General features: G+C 43.3%; 3 protein-coding genes across 4 annotated transcripts; 1 reads left to right on the plus strand and 2 right to left on the minus strand.

Annotated features, from left to right (window-relative positions):
- Nucleotides 1–497: 497 nt before the first annotated feature.
- Nucleotides 498–3520, minus strand: LOC133897135 (NAC domain-containing protein 16-like). The gene is made up of 4 exons (XM_062337723.1): nucleotides 3281–3520; nucleotides 2180–3198; nucleotides 1351–1894; nucleotides 498–1246 (listed from the first exon to the last, which is right to left on the minus strand). Exons 1-4 carry the CDS (start codon nucleotides 3441–3443, stop codon nucleotides 828–830), a joined length of 2145 nt encoding a protein of 714 aa, XP_062193707.1. The 5' UTR covers nucleotides 3444–3520; the 3' UTR covers nucleotides 498–827.
- Nucleotides 3521–4323: 803 nt separating this feature from the next.
- Nucleotides 4324–11025, minus strand: LOC133896753 (chaperone protein dnaJ 10-like). Of its 2 annotated transcripts, XM_062337361.1 has the most exons (11): nucleotides 10757–11025; nucleotides 10592–10710; nucleotides 10450–10509; nucleotides 9250–9332; nucleotides 8846–9008; nucleotides 7536–7665; nucleotides 7109–7267; nucleotides 6810–6988; nucleotides 6612–6692; nucleotides 6387–6530; nucleotides 4324–4750 (listed from the first exon to the last, which is right to left on the minus strand). In XM_062337361.1, the coding sequence occupies exons 2-11, from the start codon at nucleotides 10676–10678 to the stop codon at nucleotides 4649–4651; spliced, it is 1188 nt and encodes a 395-aa protein (XP_062193345.1). In that variant the 5' UTR covers nucleotides 10679–10710; nucleotides 10757–11025; the 3' UTR covers nucleotides 4324–4648. The 2 variants fall into 2 exon arrangements, with proteins under 2 accessions (XP_062193345.1, XP_062193344.1); XM_062337360.1 differs by having other exon boundaries at nucleotides 10592–11024.
- An 8085-nt stretch (nucleotides 11026–19110) lies between these two features.
- LOC133897938 (chitinase-like protein 1) lies at nucleotides 19111–20880 on the plus strand. Its single transcript, XM_062338770.1, has 3 exons — nucleotides 19111–19746; nucleotides 19836–19992; nucleotides 20174–20880. Exons 1-3 carry the CDS (start codon nucleotides 19344–19346, stop codon nucleotides 20592–20594), a joined length of 981 nt encoding a protein of 326 aa, XP_062194754.1. The 5' UTR covers nucleotides 19111–19343; the 3' UTR covers nucleotides 20595–20880.
- Nucleotides 20881–21211: the final 331 nt, after the last annotated feature.

Consider the following 21211-nt stretch of genomic DNA (forward strand, 5'->3'; position numbering starts at 1 on the left):
GTCTTGGAGGAAAACAACCATAAGGTTCAACCACATATTTTCTTTGTGTCTTCAATCGCCATGTATTCCCTATGCAGCATCCAAATGCTTCTTTTCCCGTGTCAAATCTGAACGCACAAGAGAACGAAAATAAAACACCTGATCCAGAACTATAGTATCCTCGAGACTTCAGCTAACAACATGCCTATCAAATGTTGCAGTTTTCTGACACCACATCTAGATCACAGGCTTTTCCATGGAGGTTAATCATAACAATACATGACAAGATTTGATATTGGTTCCTTCATGATTGCTAGTTGCTACTACTTGCTACCCCAGCCCTTATTACATGGCAATGTGGTGAAGATCCATTCATACAAGGTTGGTTTCTTGTCCAACGTTGTGATCGATGATATCTGTAAATTTGATGACACTCAAGAAGCGAACTGCAAGTCTTAAATGTACACCAAAATGAGACATCTACTTCTCAGACATAGAATTCTACTAATAGATCATGATGCTATGCTATGCACAGAAAACTTTATTTTCTTCACTGCTTAATTACATTCAGTATACATTTTCCTCAGAACAGATGAGGACAATAACTCATTAGTTACAAATATTACCATCATATATCATTTTCCTCCTAGCATTCTCTTCTTTTTTTCCCCTATCGCATAAGCTCATTGCTAACACCTGTAATCATTGTAACACCCTCGAAATGCTTCTACCTCTTTGCCCTTTTGAAAGGGAAGGGATAGTGAAACAGTAACTCGTACTGAAGACAAAAAAGAATTAGAGATGACCAGATTGCCAGCATAACAGGGAAAAAGTTGTTGTCGGTCCTGTCATGCAGAAGAGGATTTCCATAACCCCGTGAAAAAATTGACTGCAGACCCAGCGGTAAAGGTCCACATGACAGCAGCAAGTATAACCAGTAGAGGGAGGAAGATCAGTCTGCCACCTCTTGTAGCCTGAATAACTGGGATGCTTGCTTCTTCACTTGCAGCATGCTGTGACCTGAAGCTAGAGATGCGCTGAAGTGTTCTGTTAATAACAGTGTTTTCTTCACTTGCAGCTTGCTGTGACCTGAAGCTAGAGATGCGCTGAAGTGTTCTGTTAATAACAGTGTTTTCAATTTCAGCAGCCATTGCAGGACTGCTAGGTATAGAGTCCAACAACGCTGATAAAGCCGCATTAAACCATGATTGTGAAGCACTTGCACTCCGGTTAGGTGGCTCATTCTCTGTATGAAGATTCAGAGTGCCTGCAATGTTCAGGAGTAATGGGCCAAATCAGATATCGGATAAAGTTTATGTTTCCAGTGATCACGCAAAAGAAGTTCCTAAATGAAACGAAATAATTAAGCACCTGATGCATGCGAGGATAAGACAACATGATTATGCTTCATATGGCTCCGCACGTTAAGAGCAACCTGATTTTGTGTCCTTACTTCAGCTGTATACTGATATCCCTGGTTCTGGATTCCACTGTTACCAAAATCAACAAATTCATTTTCAGCTACCAATCCAGCTGTGTCAAATGGCCCAGGTAGGAACATAGGGGCATCGGAGTACTCCAAATTGTCAAGCATCCCACTCGTTGCAGATATCAAGTGTTCAGTTGCTGTACAATTCGTACTCTGTTCAACATCCTCCAGATCAAAGAAATCGTTGATTTCAAGGAACTCATCAGCATCCTGGCTGTTGTAACTGATCAGACCTGACACAGAACGTAACGCACTTGTTTCTTCAGCACAATTAGTTTCTCCAATAAACGGCACATTGGCGAGATTGGAATGTGGAATTTGACTACTTGGCTCAGTCCGTGGATCAAAATATATGCTTTGTTGAACTATACAAGAAAGACCACCAACTGGAGCACCATGAGATTCACGGACATCTCCAATGCCAACCTACATAAGTCAAAATAAGATATCTTACGAATCTGAAACATTGAGTAAAATACTTCACGCATATTATTACAAGATGTAGCTGCATCATGCAAGGTCAGAACATATTCTAAAATACGCAAAAGACACTAGAAATTATTGTGCGTCTTTTAAAATTCTAAACTGAAGTGATTGTATGAGCATGATGCATAAGCGATTAGAAATCACACTGCAACATGTTGAGGTTTCCAACCTTCTAAAGGATTAACAGGTGCAAAGTATAACTTATATACACACAACAAGACAAACCTGACTGAAGTTACAATCAGGAAATGGTGTGGAGAAATCTGACAGAGGTTCAAACATTTCTTGGTCATTGGCTATTTGCAGCAAAAGCCCTTCAAGATCCCCTAGTGGAAGCTCTGTGCCAGAACATTCTGCTGTCACCACAGCATCACTGCTGGTGGTAGGACCTGCAGCGCAAACTTCCTGCCCCCTGCCTGCATCAAGCCAAAACTGCTGATTGTCACACTGAAGCTGCGATTCCGGAAGTGATGTTGGGAAATCAGAGAACAATTCCGTGTTTTGCTGATCATCGGACATTTGCATCAGAAGCTCCTCAATATCCTCAAGAGGGAGATCAGTGCCAGTATTCTCCGCCAGTACCACAGCACCGCTACTAATGGAAGCATCCACAACCTCAGCCTTGTCGACACCATCACTGAGCAAACCCTGACCATGACAATGCTGAAGCTGACCTTGGGAGGAAGCAGGTGTCGAGAAATCTAACTGTGTTTCACCATACTCCTGATCATTTCCAATCTGCGACAGGAGCCCCTCAAGATCCCCAACGGGAAGCTCACGGTCAGTATAGTCCTCGACTATAGCAGCAGAATTAGCGGTGGTAGGAACAGGATGAGCGGCAGCATCCGAAGCCACTCCTTCCTCGTCGTCCAACCAATCCTCCTCCCGGAAGGGCGCGCCGTACTGCTCGCCGTTCTTGGGCCCGGCCCCGCTCTTCTGGAACAACTTGTACAGCGCGTACGCCTCGCGCGCGCCCGCGGCCAGCGGGAGCGCATCGGCGAGGATGGTGTACTCGTAGATGACCCAGTCCGTGCGCTCCCCGCGAGGCGCGCGGCCGTGGTGGTACACGAGTGTCTTCTTGCTCCCTACCGGCCGGCCGCCGCCCAAGACGAAGCGATCCTTCCCCGTGGCCTTCCAGTAGCCGTCGCCGGTGGTGCGGCTGGCGCGCGACCCGTTGGGGTACTTGCGGTCCAGCCGGCTGAAGAAGAACCATTGCCTGTCCCCCGTCTGCAGCGCCGACCTCTCTGCAGTGCAGCTCCGACGATTCCAGGTCATGAGACCGTGAAGGATTGAGAGAAACCGAGGCGATTGGGGGAGCACGCGTACCAGGGAGGTGAGAGGGGTGGGACTTGTAGACGTCGACGTCGGCGATGTAGGGGGTGGGACGGCCGGAGGCGATCCGGCGCTTGAGGAAGTAGAGGACGAGCTCCTCGTCGGTGGGGCTGAAGCGGAAGCCCGGCGGCCACCGTCGCGGCGGCGGGTTCTCCATCTCGCGCCGGATGGTTGGTGGCGCGTCGTGTGCCGGGTCAACTCGACGCTCCGGCTACCAAAAGCTAAGAACTCTCAATCTCTGTGGCCCCATGGCTTTACGCGGCTTCCTGGTAACTTCGCGCCAGATTTTCCGGGCCCAAGGCCCAAAGGCCGAATGCTACACAATACAAAAAGGCCTGTACCTCGTCTTAACAGAACTTTTTTATTTTTATATTTTTTAAATCAAAAAATTGTAAAAACAGACGTCTGTTTTGAAAAACTGTACATATAGATTATTAGAAAATTCAAAACATTATTAAAATAATAATAGAAAATATTTAAAAAAATTATAGTGTAGAGAATGCTATAATCTAGCTCTCCAAAAAATTTCAATTCAAACAATTACTTGTACAATAAGAAACAAAGAAACAAATTTCATTGAACAGAGTTTGTAGTATATTTGTCTGAATTTTTTTTAAAGAGCTAGATTATAATATCCTTTATACCACCAAATTTTTTCAGAATTTTTTATGACTATTTGATAATGTTTTAAATTTTAAGAGCAATGTAACGCATCAATTTTTATTTATAAATGGCAACAAGAGTCCAGAAGTGTGATTTTTCTCAAAATGTATGTCTATTTTTGTAATTTTTTGATTTAAGAATATAAAAATAAAAATGTCTTGAGAAGAAAAGGACTATTGGCCCCACTGGTCAGTGACAAAACACAGACAGACGAGCGATCACTTACACATGGAAATCGGGTGCATGTCCAATGAAAACAGGCTAACTAGTACAAATACGTGAAAATAGGGTTGAGAATTGGGCATTTTGACCAAACATTCCAATCCAATGTTACAGAGAAAACAGGAGATGATCGATTGCCATGAGACACGATGTTGTCGTAATCGTAACAGATGGGCCATAGGCTAAAACAATTATGCACCCATACACATGAAAGAAATAGTTCATATACAACAATGCCTGATCTTGTTGCTGCCTCAACAGTCAACAAGCCTGCCTGTACACAACACAAGACTGCCATCGTTGCATGCTTGATTACACAACTGAAGAATAGAAAGGGATGCAATGGATACCCAGCTGCTGCCTCACTCTACTACTAATGTTACAAAGACAAATGAGGACCATGCGATTATCTACTACACAAGCGGTATGGTACAAAATGGCAACCCATACAAAACGAAGCTGCTACCCTGAAAGCAGTCATGGAACGGGATCCCTCTGAGCGCCAGGTGGAGCAGTAGGCATGGGGAAGTTGAATGAACAGTAAGCTCCGCCAAACTGAGGGGCCTCCACGTATGGACTCTACACAGAAAGAAGTGCAGTTTTCAGTCTTTGTTCGAAGGAGCAATCTTTGATGTTCAAAAAGGGGTTTGTTTATCATATAGCATCTTTAATCGGAAACAACAAAAATGGACCCAATTATTTCCCAAAGTGGAACCAGTTCGCAGCGCCAAGACTGTGCAGCCCCAATACATTGCTACTAGCTGAGCTAACTTGACAAAGAACCATCTAGCAAGGCCTCTGACAAGGTGAGTGATGTGAGTTTTTCAACATCTTTTGCAGTGGAATTGAATGATATGCCATTTTCAAGACATACAGTTCAATGTTGTAGGTGATCAGAAAGAAAATGCAGTAGCAAATAGCAATTCTGTTAGCATTGCAGACAGAGAGAAATTTTGGGGGTTGTGTGATAGGCGGGCCCTTCTATGGATATCAGAGCTATTCATGTCTAATTTGTATGCTCAGATGCTCATTTTTCTATTTGTGTGTTAGTTAAATGCATCGTTGTATATGGAATTAGGGATTGTGTGTGTTCTTAGTAGAGGTACAACCAATGAAATGACCAATGGTTGTCAGTATGTGGATTGTGCATGAATGGCAAAAGTTATTCTTCATCATTTTGATTTCTCTTTTCATTGAGCTGATGGGATGAAAGACAATCTAGGATGGACAAAACTCAGAATGATGTTAAGCAATGGTGGTCTGAGCTTGGAGTTGGGCTTCAGAGCATAAAGTGCATGCATAAGACCAACAGATTGGTTGTCTTCAACGTGAGACATAAGTTCTTTTGCAAAGCTCACATCTCACAGTACACGGTCATTAGACCAGGTGGTGGAGAGACTAATAAAGGACGGTTGTATGTAATTGAAAGTGGAGATAGGTGGAAACTCAATGCAGCTTGACCTCAATAGGTCACCAGGAGGTGTGGTGGATACCCAGACATTTATGTTGGTCGAGGTGCACCAACATATGTTGAGATTTCTAAATAGCAGTGACATATCCTAGAGGCAAGTGGGAGTTGAAGGTGAATATGGAGGCGTACAGCAGCTAGGACAAGGAGGATCCAGTTAAGATGTCCTGTTTTTAGGTAAATCTCTTCCAAATTTACTCTAAACCAGCTTACGCTTGTCTCTGTATGCTAAATTATATTCATTTACACTATTCTGTAACACCTGAAATCTGACTCTATCTGTTGAACCTATCACATATTGCTTTTAAGCAGAACAAAAATGGCCAACTTTGTGATACTTCTTCAGCTAACACCATTTAACCCCTCTCCAGTACCATTATATTATCTCCCCCAATGCATGTAGCAATTAGCATTGGCCACATCACCCAATAGGCTAGCGCTGGTCGCCGTCTACAGTTCGGACGACTTTTAAACTCTTCTAATAAGTCAGGTTGGTGTTGCACTGCAGCAGTTCAATGCCACTCTTGATAGGCATTGCAAACTGGGCCTTTTTGGAATTTTCGTTGGGTTTTTTTCTTTTTGAAATTTTCGTTGGATGCCATTATTTCATAGTAAGAATCACAAATAGCAGAATATAAAACCTTGTGTGCATCAGGTCTAGTCCATGCTACTAAGTCATCAGGGAGTCCATAAGACTTGTAATTCCCACAGATGTGAGTGACAACAACAATCGTAGCAAGTACGCACCTGGGAGTATGGTGGATTTGGATCAAATGATTGCTCCATGGGGGATTTTGGTGATGAATCCGGAGAACTGCCATCATTATCCGAGTTATTTATTGTATTCTTCATTGCTGCTGGTTCCCCCTCGGTAGCATTGAGTTTAAAACGCTGCAGAATAAAAGCACAACTAGCTCATGAAATAACACTAGATAACTTACACATCAGAAATGCATGGATGAAGAACAGTACCTGGAATATCTTTCCTAAGGTTTTCAATCCTTTAGCTCGAGCTCGCAGTTCCTCTTTCCTGGCACTGCTGTCTTGAAGCACCTGATATTGGTAAAAATATTTAAATCCACTGTTACAACTTAAGACAATTAAATGTAAGATAAGTACAAAAACATCTATAGAAGGACTGGGAAAGGTAGTCGAGACATGAAAACAGACCATTTGACACACATGTGACAGGGTTGCCTCTATATCAGCAACATTAAGCTTCCATAAGGAATCAACCATAATACTTTTGTGGGTCTGCATGTACGCTTCAAGTTCCTCTTCGGTGTAGTGGCCCTCAGCACTGAGATGCTTCTTCCAGTCTTCCTGCAGCTGCATAAGAGCTACTGCACCTACAGAAACATAAGAAAACCGAATTCCACGAGCAAATTACAGATCTATGCTAACACCAACATTAAATAATTTATTTGTCACAATTCAAGCAGAAAATGATTAAACAAAATAAATTTTACCTGTTGCAGCTGTTACTTGGGATTTAATAAAATGACCTTTGTTTCTGAACCATTCAGCTATAAATGGAACACCCAAATATATAGCTTTCTTTCCAAGCTCCTTCGCAGCTTGTCTTGAATATACGTAACCAATAGTACCCAGCATATCAATCCCATATGCTGCAGAATATGCAAAACAAAACCAGAAAAAGAACTTTGAGTTAATACTTAATTGCAGTCAGGCTATCATCATCAAAAGGAAAAGAAAGTGCTATTGAGTGTTGATTTGTTGCTTGATTCATATAGGGATATAAAGGGAGAAAAGGGTGAAAAAGATTCAGAACTACTGGGTTGGGCTAAAAGCAGAAAAGGGTTATCATTAACAAGTGATAAAAGGGTTATCATTAACACTTTGGGGTTGTGATGGAAGGATTATCTGAACACATACCTGCATTAGAAAGTCTAGTCACCTCAGCTTCAGCAAGCTGGATAAATTCCTCCTTGTTCCCTTGAACATAGAGGTGCAATCTGTTTTTCAGTGTCTCTGCGAGCTTCTCCTCCCTTTCCTTCTGTACAACCTACAGTCATAATTGAACCCTTGAATGAATACTACAGCAGAAACTAGAAAAAGCATGAAATACGAAGTAGCATATTTTATATATTGAGTATGTAAAAGTAAAACAATAAAAAAAACAGAGATTTGGGTAGCATTTTCATACAGCTACAGTATAACTGCATCAAGCGCACTTAATCTCAGTCAATAAGGATAAATACCATGCAGAAAGAACTTAGAGAGTGTATTATGTGATGCTGGTGTTTCTCAACTTCATCGTGCGTGGAGGCTTGCCAGGGTTTGCAGTACATGAAAGTTGTCAAAGAGTTGAAGAGGCTGAGCATGTAAGCCGACACTCCACATGTGAGGTGTAACACACAGGTAAGGCATTAACTGCAAAAGGTAATCTGGCATTCTAACATTCAATTTTATTTACTTTGTTGAGTAAGTGAAAAGTAAGTCTGCCACAGATTGAAGACTTCTCCTTCCGTATCAGGATTTAACAAACAAATTGGAGAAATAAAAAATTATTTAAAAATTCAGTGTCAAAGTTTTAGTGTTTGACGATTGCCTTTGTATAACCAGACACACATTATGTTAGAAAATGTAAGTTTAACGAAGATAAGATAAACATTCACAAATATTTCCTCTGATGTCTCACGATGTTTCTGACTTCTAGTGTCAGGAGATGTGTTTCGCTGGACAAAAGTTTCAGTTTCACTATTAAATTCTTAAAGTAATAGTTAAAAGTGTATAACAATAAGATGCCATGACTTGATTGCATAGTATATAGTGGGAAGCTAAAAGAGAATCGTAGGCTTGTTTGGTAGAGCTCCCCCTGATGCAAATTCTTTAGAGAGAGTGATTCTCTGAGGAAAGTAATTCTGTGGCTGAAAGTGATTCTCTAAGGTAAACTCTATAGAGAGTGATTATGTGTGGAAAATGAATCAGAGGAAATTACTTTTTTCAGCTCCTAGCATTTAATTCATTTCAAATAATCACTCCCACAAATTCCACTCAGAGAGCTAAAAACTGAAAAAAGTTGTTTGGCAGAGCTCCCCCTGATTCCAATTGGGAAGCTGCTCTAGGAGCTCTGACAAACAGGCCCTGTCTTATATGCAAAACAAACAGTTCTGGATTTCAAATCAATAATGAATGTTAGATAGAATGGATTATCCATAAATCATTCTGTTAAAGGCCCATACTCGCATTTGCTCTTGCAATATCCTTTCATCGATCTGTTCCTCATCACCACTAAAGACATCAAGTGAAGCCATGGACACCATCACCAGTTGACCAATATAATCCTCAAAAAGCTCGCTACCAAACAGCAATGCAAAAATTGCTGCAGGATCAATTATTGCTTCCCTACAGGATGTTGACAGAAAACAAGTTAGAATGTTATCATCTCACAAGATTTGACAGCATATGAGATCAAATCACCAGTTACATTGTCAGAGCTACAACTGGGAAAAGAACTAAAGAAGAAAACAATTCATTGTCTCTCTAAGCACAGTCAACAACACAAATATTTTCTCCTAGACCACTCCAGTTCTTTGAAAATTGTTTTCACAAATAACATCATGGGAAGTATTTCAATTGTACGTACGTCGAAATACCAGCTTTCCCATATGAGTCATAGGCTTGACGCTGTGCGGGGTCATTGAGTACTTGGTATGCCTCCCCCAATTCCTGCACTTGTAGTAACTCAGATGAGGATATGTTTCCTCTTTTAAAGAGTCAAATTTGTGTAGTGACATCAAATCGTATTCCAAAGAGACAAGATGCATAGCAGAGTAAATATACTGCAACTATGCTCAGCATATTGCAAAGGAAACTTGATAATGCACTAAATGCTCTCGCAAGATAGCAGCTAATGCAAGCCATTAGCGGTTGAGAGAGTCACATGACAAAGTAAAATCACCCATTGTCACTGATATCAAATGTGGCCCTAGGTCCCACATGTCAGCCTCACATCAGATGGCATCCAATTTATGCATGTTTGTACCTGGTACTGAGCTAATTATACCTAATAATTACGATATTTTTTCTGCCAATATAGGACAGTTCATGATGTACAAATCAGTTGGTAAAGTAAAGTTGTTTTGGCCACAAAACTTGTAGGGGATCTAGGTTCTATTGTCTGATTCTTGATTGTGTATTGATGGGCAGAGAAGATGTATTTGCTTAGTTATTGCAAGGTAAACATCTTTCACTGAACCATTTGTAATAAACCTCAAAATAATTTTATCTGCTTAGCATCAGTTCATCACCCAATAAGTTTGCAACATGCCAACATAAATAATGCTCCCTGGCGTTTGTTTCGCTCCCTTCAGCACAACTAGGGAGAGTGAACACCTTTCACAATCACCCCATTGCAAACTTATGAAATATTTGTAGGCTTCATGGCGCAATGATACCACCAGATCCCGAAAGGCCACAATGCTACATTTCGAGATATGACAGGATCAGAGGAACAAGAGTGATTGCCCGCATCCGGGCGCTAGCCCGGTTGGGAAGGACGGCGCTAGCACAGCGCGAGCGCTCGAGCCAGCCCGCGTTCGCTCGCACGGAGCGGACGCGCACGGAGCGGCCTCGCTCAACCCCGCCTCCAAAGAAGGCCGTGGAAATGGGTCCCACTGTTCAAAAAAAACAGCAGACGATTGCCAGTAGACGATTTCCTGCTCAGTGGCAGCAGCAGCAGCATGATAGGTACAGAGTGAGTAGGATCACGGTGTTGCAGCTGAGAGGCTGAACAACCAATGAGTATGACGCAACCAAACAACAGTAGGACAGGGCGAACACTTGCCTGGAACTTCTCCGCCGCGAGCGGATCATTGGGGTTCTTGTCCGGATGGACCTGCCTCGCCTGCAACACCATCAGCAACCAGAATGAGCCCAAATCGACGCGAAACCCACCAGAAACATCAACCGGCAAGGGGGCGTGTCACCTTGATGTAGTATGCCTTCTTGATCTCGGCCTCAGTGGCCGCCGGGCTCACTTCCAGCACGTCGTAGTACCCCGTCTCCCTTACCATCGAACCAATCTACTCCCTACTCCTCCCTTCCGCTCTCTCTCTCTCTCTCTCTCTCTCTCTCTCTCTCTCTCTCTCTCTCTCTCTCTCTCTCCTCCCCCTGCTCCGGCTCGATCGGAGCCCCCGAGATCTCCGCCCGCCGCTCCTCTCCTCTCCCTCCCTCCCCGCGGCTATGTGGTGCGGTGCGAGACAGCGAGACAGGGGTCGGGGTGGTGGAGGAGGAGCCGGCGCAGCGCTGCTGTGGCGGCTGGGGATTCCGATGATAAAGCGCGTCGAATAATTCTTCGCGCACTTTCCCCGTCCGCCGTGTTACTATAATGCGAGGATGAGTCACATCGACATGGGACGACGAGACCCAGAGTCCAGATCGGGTTTCCTGGTAAACCCCACACGCACGCTCAAACCGAGGTTGTTTAGCGTAATCCGCTCGCTAATCTCTCTGGTTAGCGAGTGATTATCGCGCTGGCGTGGCTCCAATTAGTGAACTGGAGCACATGGAGCGCCGGACCACATGGCCGGTGGAGGCAGGTGGGCGCTGGCTCGAGGACCTTTCTTATTTTTATATTTTTTAATCTGAAAATTGCAAATATGTGCGTTCGTGGAAGCAAGGTTAATAAAAAAATCGTTTTAGCATTCGACGATTTATCAATCGATTTTTTTATTATCCACGTTGCCGATAACAGTTCGAATTTGTCTGTAATAGTTTGATTTTAACGATTTATCGAGTAATTTTCTCGAATTTTAGTGAAATTTAAAAAAATCAAAAAATGATTCAACCTTATAGAATTAATAACTAATTCATCTGAGCTCCAAATCAAGTGAAACAAATTTTGTTGGTTTCCTTTTAAGAAGATCTACATGATAAAGGTATTTATACTCATAAAAAACTTGAATATTTTCTGCGAGAAAATGTATTTGCTAAACCAAGTTAAATGCAAAGTTTATTCTTTGCTAATCCAAAAAATCATGAAACTAATTTTTTTAGTCTCCTTAAATGATCCCATGTCTTATAAAATACATTTTCTCATGAAATAGTTATTGTTACATGTAGGATTGTATAAATATGTTGTAACTAGATTAATTCATAACTAACCCATCACACCTCCAAAATTAATGAGATCACTTTTATTAGTTTACTTATACTATGATTTATGTAGGAAAAATAATGGTAGACATGAGAAAATTAGTTACAATGTTGTTTCTTAACATATTCACTTTATGCTTATGAATTTGTAAAAATCATGTACAAATTAATATAACTCTAAATAAAGTGAAACCAATTTTAAAGATTCTCTTAAGATACTCCCTACATAAAAAAATATGTGTTTATATATTAAGATTTTTTTTAACATAAGTTAATAAATAAGCTGCACGCTTCAACTTTTTTCTTTTTTTTTTCAAACTTCCTACCTATAGAATATGATGCCAACGACACTATTTCTGATTTTTTTAATAGAATGCCTTAGAATTGTCTCTAGTTTTTTAGACTTTTTAGACTTTTTTAATTTTTTTAATTCAAATTCGAAAACCGATCGGTTTATAAAGTCGATGTGGTTCGGTAAGCTCGATAACCACAGTTACAGATCGATAACCGGCGATTTTTCAAACCCTGCGTGGAAGAGTGACATAGATTTGCCTTCCAACAAGAGACAAGTTAAAAAAAATAAAAATACAGTGTTCCAATGTTCTAAAGAATTAAAACACTATTGAAATAGTCATAAAAAATCTAAAGAAAATTATGGTGTAGAGAATACAGTCGTCTAGCTCTGAAATTTGTCCTTTTTTCTCATTCTACAGGTAATTATTTGCGTTGAAATTTTTTGGAGCACTAGATTATAGCATATTCTACACCATAATCTTTTTAAAATTTTCATGACCATTTTGATAGTGGTTTGAATTTTAAGAGCATTAAAACATTGTATTTTATTTTTTAACTTATCATCCATGGGAAGGAACATAGAATTACATAATTTTAAAACAACGTAAATATTTGCAATTTTTTGACTTAAAAAATTAAAAAAAAAAAACCTGACTCGAGAGGCAAGCGGTGCCGTCGGAGACGAAGGCCTAGTACCGTGTGGTGACTGGGTTTGGGGTCTGTGCGGGCGCATCAGCTGGTAATCACTGAGCTGGACAAGGCCCACATGCTGCTGATTGCCTGATTGTACCTGAAAATTTCCTTTTGGACTGCAACTGAAATTGAACTTTTGGAAAGCATGAGCAATTTCTCCAGTCCTGAAAAGTTTTCGATTTCATTCAATACCCACGAGGCTAGAATGCAAGAAATTTTAGGGGTGTAAATTAATTAAATTAAAAGTATCCACTGACTCTCTTTAATTCAATCAATAATATTATTTTTTAAAAATTTACTTAATTTAAGAAAAATAGTATTATTAGTTAAATTAAAGATTGTCGGTAGTATCCTTGGCTCACCAATTGACAAATTCACTGGAACTTGTACAGATTTTAACAGCAAGCAATACCGATATCGTCATGGATAAATTCGCTGCAATGGAGACTTTATTCAGGGGATATAGTGGTTACTGGAAAAAGGCTTATGGAATTCCAAGGCTTATTTCGAAGACGCGTCAGGACTTCAGGAACTCGCCCCCATTTGGTCTGGCTTTTGCTGCACCCGTGGAGCCTGAGTGGATTTCTTCAAATCAAAAGAAGAAAAGGGGCTCGGATGGGCGGTGGATACAGCCTAAATTGTACGGAGTACATACGTGTAAACCCATTAGTCCGACACCCCTAAGCTCGGAAAGCCACCTAATCGCATCCGCATGTGTATAACTAGCGCAGAACATGCATGGATCACGTGTTCATATGCATGGCTACATCTAAGGATTAGGATTTGCGAAGAACATTATGGAGGCTACACCAGCGGTGAATCTTTAGGGAAGAGGTGGAAAAGTCTCAAACCCTCGTATCGACTGCTATTTCTCGATAGCCCTCTCTATTTCTTGTAAGAGAAGGAGGAGAAGATGAGAGAGGTAAGGTGGGAAAAGAGCAGAAAGAAGATTGACTCTTCTATGACTTTGTTCTATTTATTATTGGCTATTATAAGTGATGAAGTTTATGCCGAAATTTAGCGAGGATCAATAAAATTAAATGAGCTCTAACTGAACTAAGAAGAGACCGAATTAATAAAATATGAATAATTATGTCCAAAATACATTACAAAATACAGAAAATTTATTAAGCCGAAAAGACTACGGTCTACCTTGATCGCCACCATGGTGCACCCTTGGCTACGTTGGGCGGCGACGACAGGACGACAACCCTTCATCGCTAAGGCAGAACAATTCATCGGCCTGCTTTGTGTTTGTGGGGGTCTTCTTTTAAATTGCTTCCCATGGAATCTTGATCCAAAGTGTTTTTAAAGTCCCCTCAAGGCGAGCTAATAATGAATCGATGGTTCATAATGCATGCCTCCTTTAGTTGCTGAGCAAGCAAGCAAGGGCAGGATAGTGTGGCTGGGTTACCGAGGCTGACGCGGCGACGACCAAACGAGACGCGAAACGTGGGTGGGGAATGGATCACCGCGACAGGCTCGTGAATTATGTATGAGTGGTGAATGGCGAGAAGATGTCGCGACCTGGATGGCTGGCCAGGCCCGGCCCCTGGATCTGCTGTATGCGAATAACGCTTCTTCCCCGGGCCTCGCAGCCCAGCGTGGCGCGACCACCAGATATCGCCAGTAATTTGGATGTTGCGGCCATGATTAGTACGTACGCCCACCATCACGTACCTAATTCGATTACAGTATTCACATGACCAGCGATCTGCCTTTGGGGCTGTGAGCTTGTCGCTTTCAGAAATCAGAAATGGAGAATGCAAATTTCAATCGGACTCATGGAGTGTGTATATATCTCTACCGTATAAAAATGAGTTAGTACTTATATCATATCTTTCCTACTCTACTTTTATCTAATAAAAACTCTTAAAATTTAAATAATTTACTTATTTTTACTATTTATACTCGTCCTCTAACCTCTCAATCTTATTAAAAGCTATGGATATAAAATCAGTTTTACTACTAAAAATAAATAAATAAATTAAGAGAAAAATTAGCGGATAGTCTCCTTATTTTTTCGGATCTATCTGAAATCAAACTACAATATTACTCCTATGACACATCTACGTCTCCATATCTTGAGTATATGCTTAATGTTATCATGTTCAATGTTTTTATATTTTCGTTGTAACGAATAATGATTTAGCTAGTATATATCTAGCACTTTGATAAAAAAAAAAACTAGAATCAGGTGTTCCATAGGTTGACAAATAAGAAAATGAAAGAGCACGACTGAAATTTTATCTTGCATAAGCCACTGTTTACGGCTTTATGCCAACCACTACGTTTGGAGGGGGCGAAGGAAGTTGAGGTGCTGTTTGGTTTCTTATCATGCTATGTCAAAGTTTTCTGCTAAAAATTTGGGGTCTGTTTGGTTCTGACCGTGGTTTGCCACAACTAAGATTAGGTATATGCTAGAGTAGTGGCGTGCTAACTTTGCAGTAAAATTGAGTTGTTTGATTTGCTGTCATGCCTAACTTTAGTTGTGACAAATTTGAATGAGGCCACTATTTAGATTGTTGCAATAAAAGATACCATAAGTTTAGCAAATATATGCGGCAAATATTTGATTCATGACCAAAGTTGAGTATAATCAGCTCAATATATGAAGTGGTAAGGTTACCACTTGAAGTAAGTACATAGCATGTGGACATAGCATTGGCAGCGTAGGGCTGTATCTGTTGCTCACATTTCAGTTTTAGCAAGATTAGAAATAGAATAGTAGAATCTGCACTGAGTTATTGCAATGAAATCCTACTTCAATTTCTACGTTTTTGATTAGCTGGAGAAAGAAGCTAGGAACGTTGATAGAGCATTTGCTGACATTGTTGCAATGTATGAATGGGATTATTCTTGTTTTGTGCATCAGTTGAAGCATTCTATGTCATGCATCAAACAGAAGCCAAGACCTATCTACGTTAAATCGTTCTTATGTATATCTCTACAGTCTACATATTCACAAACTGTGAAGAGAACTCTGTACCTGAATGAAATTCTCCAGGTGAAGCCTTCAATTTTGAGAGAAAACAAGGCCCCATCTTTTGGCTCTAAATTTGGGCAAGATCAATAATATTGTGGGTATCTGGAACTACTCCAATCTGTCTATAAACAAGGTTCAACAATGGAGACATCGACATCATGCTTTGACAAGATAATATTGCTGGCCAGATCCTTTATTAATTGCTTAATGCTTTGAGCTATGATGATTCTACAAGTGCTCCAGTCGTCTGCTTCCATATCAACTCTCAGGTAGGTGAAATGGTCCTGAATGCTCAAGCTGGACATGGAGATGCACGTAGCAGCACAAATGAAGGGGCAAATGTTAGAACAGAAGCTACAGAGAGACCGTTTTTGAGTTGTTAGCAAGTTATAAACTTTTAAACCTGCAGCAATCTAGGTCTTCATCACTGTCATCACAAATCTACTCAATTGTGTTGCCTTCAGAATCCACTATACACCTTTAACCAGAGTAATACAAACAAATGAATATTCGACCTTTTGTTTTTATTGGAAAAGAGGGATAGACATATCACTAGCATTAACCTTTGCATTCGTCATGTTTGGATAGCTTAGATCAAGCTGCTTCCATATCAAGTCCTTGATCCAATTCTATACACTGGTTAATCAAGTTTAAATACAAATCACATCTAAACTGAAAACAATAACATGTAAAGCAGAATTAGTATAATTGAGAAGCAAATGCAGCTAGCTAAGTACTTGTTCTCTTGAGTTCCTTTGATTGCAACAACTATCGAATTTAGATTATGAGCTACGCCAAACAAATGTCATATATTCACGTTACATGAAACCGCACCACATAATTAAACGCATCAATAATCATTGACAACTAATTCAAAGCATTACATTACATAATTTTGCAGCTAGCATAAATTAAGATGTTAGCATAAGGCATGGCATCACATAAGTAAAACAAAAAGAGCAATCTTTAAATTGTATCCCACCGGATGCAACATAGCATCCCAAAATTACACAAAAGCATCAACAACTACTAGTCATCAATTGCAAAGGACCACTCCAATCTGCCCTATCCAAAAGCATCAACAAAAGCATCAATAATCTGTGTGCTTGGCTGATGAGCACATACATGTGCAGTAGCAAAAGAAGGTCACCAATACACTCTTTAATAGAATTCCAACTACCATTAGTGACCATCTTGACCACATAAGAACCGGTACACCCAAGTCTCCGTAGTAGTGTCACTGGAACCATCAAGCCAACCATGCATACCCTCATTTTCAGGGTGTGCCAAGTAAACACCAAGACTGATTTTATCATTTGTACGAATGGGCAAAGCCTCTAACCTCTTCCACAATGTAGCATGTGGGTTATCAAGCTTTGGGACTGGGGGTGAAGGAGGTGGCTCAGTAAGAGACTTTGCAATTACCTTCATAGTGGTGCTGATTTCTTCAGTGGCATATGACAAACAACTGTTAGACTTTGGTGACTTCTTACTAGAGGACTTAACTCCTCTTGGATAGCGATCAAGGCGTTTGACACACGTGGAGTGGTCTATCTTGCTGAAGGTGAGGGGTACCTTCGACCACTTCAGACACGGGCTCAGGCCCGGTGTGGTCACCCAATCGAGTTATCAACACGTACCGAAATGTAAAAACACGTCTCCTTACCTGACGCGCCAACTATCGATGGTTAATTCCTGACAATGTATCCATGATATGTCGGATGATGGGTGCATGATCAACGTTTCTGGTGGTTATTGGTGTGTGTATCGAAGGAACTCAAGAACACCATGGTTTATCTAGTTTCAGGCATCCCTCGGTATAATAGCCCTACATCCTATATATTTTCTTATGAGTTGGATGGACTTATTCAGAGTCTCCCTTACAAACTCGGTCCTCCTCCCTTTATATAGCAGGAGGCGAGATGTACCATATACATACAAGCAGACTACGCCAAATAGGTGTCTGCCCTATGCCTAACAAAAAACAGCTATGCCTAGGTCATCATTACAGGGGTATGACATGCCCGGCTCGCCCTGGTCATCCTGCACGCCTTGTCTCATCCGCCAAACACCGTCCCGCCCGCTGTAAGCCCGCCACGCTCGCCTGCCAGGCCATCCCGTAGCATTAAATGCTACGGGATCGGTCATACTGTCTCTGCACCAGCCCACGACTTCGCTTATTGAAAGGGTGCCTGAAGAAGAAAAACGCATGAGTAAATGACATTAAATGTGATTAGACTGGTTACGTCCCTCCAGAAAATATCAACTGCTAACTGGCATCTACCAGCTTGGGCTCTCCTGACAGGGGATCCCCTTATTCTTTACATTGACAGCAGGAGGACGGACGGTTGGTTGGCGTACACTAGCGGCCGGTCGGCGTACACAGGCGCATATACGGCCGGTTGTCGCTGCACACGGACTGATGGTGACGAATCCGAGCTCGGCGACCAACCCTAGCTCTGCAGCGCACCTAAGCCCCACGACCCTGACTCCAAGTGCCATTCACCGGCTTCTCTACCACCATGGGGTGGGGGGCTACGCACTAGGCGAGTGAGGAGCACGCCAGGTGAGGTGGGGAATGGAGCACCCCAATGGTGAAGAAAGGACAAGGCTAGGAGCTGTCCAAGAGCCGTGGAGAAATATCCAGACACCTGTTCACGCCACCGAGAGGTACACGTGCCAAGAGTGCACGCCATTTTCTTTCCCTAGGCTGTAATCGCAACGCAGACTTTGGCGTGGCGTCGAACAGGTGGCGAACAACAAACATTCGGTGAGAAACGCTATGGCAAACCTCTTTAGACGCGCCTAACATTGTTTATCACCCCACAGTGCGGCAACGAAGCAAACACATGCCTAACTCGGTGTGACACGCCTAACTTGCAGCGTGACAACTTGTAGATGCCAACTAAACAGACCCTTGGTTTGCCACGGTTTCTATGACAAACAAATCATCTGCCACAACTATGGTGACATAAATATAGAATTCAACTGTTGAAAACATTGATAACATGCAAAACTTTAGCTAGGTAATGGGGTAAAAAAAAAAGTACCTGCACATTATTCCATTCCATGTAGAATATCCAAGAAACATCGGCAAAGCACAAACCGGAAAATGCCAGTCCCATCCAATGGCAGTCCTGCGATGCTACCTTTTTGAACACGAAAAATTCAACTAGCAAAGTAGATATATAATTTATCAGAACTATTTATTTATATTAAGATTTATATTGAAAAGATAAATTAAAAAATTATAAAGTAAATTAAAAATTTATCAAATAAATAAGTATGAAACGAGAGATAAACAAAAGATATGAATAACCGAGATAAATCTTACAGGCGCAAAGACATACCAAGCTGTATTTTCCCTAGCTTCCCTAGTGCCTCTTCCCCTCGACGGCCTCCCGCCACCGACACTTACCACCCCCCTCCGTCGGCTCGGCACACGTGCACTTGCTGTTGCCACTTCTCTTTCACAGATTGATCTCCTCCTCTTCAACCACCGCGAGATCTCCAGCTACCGCGCCCGCATTTCACAGATCCAGATCGACCCCACGTCCGAGATCCAGCTTTCTAGCCAGCCTCCGACCGAGCAGCGCGGAGCTCGGGGGAGGATGAGGCGGAAGACGCGGAACAAGATCATCCTGTGGACGCTGATGCTGGCGGCGGCGGCGGTAATGATGGGCGGCACGGTGGCGTTGGTGCTGACGGCGGGGACGTGGAAGGCGAAGGTGAAGGAGTCGCACGAGAAGGTGTGCAACAAGGGGTGGGAATGCTCGGGGAGCAAGTACTGCTGCAACGACACCATCACCGACTTCTTCAAGGTCTACCAGTTCGAGAACCTCTTCTCCAAGCGCAACACCCCCGTCTCCAAGGCCGTCGGCTTCTGGGACTACCAGTCCTTCATCACAGCCGCGGCGCTCTTCGAGTCGCTCGGCTTCTGCACCACCGGCGGCAAGGAGATGCAGATGATGGAGCTCTGCGCCTTCCTCGGCCACGTCGGCGCCAAGACCTCATGTAAGCTTGCTCTGCTTGCTTGATTCCTCTGCTTCCGTGCTTCGATTCGAGGAAAGCAATTGACCCGCTGCGGCTCGCCTCTATTGTAGGTGGGTTCGGCGTGGCGACCGGCGGGCCGGTGGCGTGGGGGCTCTGCTACAGCCACGAGATGAGCCCCAGCCAGATCTACTGCGACAAGTACAACACCCAGTACCCCTGCAGCGAGGGCGTCGAGTACTACGGCCGCGGCGCACTCCCCGTCTACTGGTAATGGGAATGCTGAATTGCTGGCAATGCCAACGCAATAACTCGCATCGACCTTCCAGTTCATCATTTCAAGTTCCCTCTTTGCAATGTCTCGATCGATTGATTCAGAGTTGGAGAGCAGTAGAAGGTAGCAAGCTATGAATTTTCGGTCGAATTGATGTGATTGGTTGCTTCTGATCAGGAACTACAACTATGGCGCGGCCGGCGACGGGATCAAGCAGGACCTGCTCCACCACCCGGAGTACCTGGAGCAGAACGCGACGCTGGCGTTCGAGGCGGCCATGTGGCGGTGGATGACGCCGATGAAGAAGAAGCAGCCGTCGGCGCACGACGTGTTCGTCGGCAACTGGAAGCCCACAAAGAACGACACGCTCAGCAAGCGCTTCCCGGGCTTCGGCGCCACCATGAACGTGCTCTACGGCGACCAGATCTGCGGCAACGGGTTCGTCGACTCCATGAACGTCATCATCTCGCACTACCAGTACTACCTCGACCTCATGGGGGTCGGCCGCGAGCACTCCGGTGACAACCGCGATTGTGCCGAACAGGCCGCATTCAACCCCTCCAGCAAGACGGACGACCAGCAGCAGCAGTCAGGCTAGGCTTAAACGGATCATTGCTGCATGCTAGACGATTTCCTGGGCCGTTTGGCTCTCTTCGTCCGGCTCGGTCACGCGCTCACCGCCTGGACTCCTGGTGCACGACGCCACGCACGCGTCCGGCTGCCGTGCGTCCTGCCTCTGGCTGACGCCCGCCCAGCCTCCTTGTCTAGCTAGGATTCGGTCCCACATAGCTCGCCTACGGGACTATATATTGTAATCCTAATGACACGAATCGATACAACAATTATTCGCGTGCTAATCTGGCTTGCATGGTATCATAAGGTGTGTTCTTCCTTGCGACCACGTATTTCCACCTAACCCTAACCACATGCCACCCGCCAACATGGTTGACGCCGCCGCCGCTCGGCAGCGCGTCGAGGCTGAGGCCGTTGCTACCCAGCCCAATCGCGAGGCCGCTGCCGCCCGCAAACGTGAGGCAGCCGTCGCTCGCGAACAGGAGGAAGTCACGGCCCACGCACGTGACGACGCTGCCTCCCATGCGGACGACCTCACCCAAGCCCTGCTCCTCTATGAAGCTGCCGCCCTCGCCAATTTACATGCGCAAGCTGTTGGTTCCGAACATTCGGGCACTCGTTCTCGTGCTTCTGGACCTTGTC

This window comes from Phragmites australis, chromosome 17 (genome assembly GCF_958298935.1).
Source record: "Phragmites australis chromosome 17, lpPhrAust1.1, whole genome shotgun sequence".
Classification (NCBI taxonomy): domain Eukaryota; kingdom Viridiplantae; phylum Streptophyta; class Magnoliopsida; order Poales; family Poaceae; genus Phragmites; species Phragmites australis.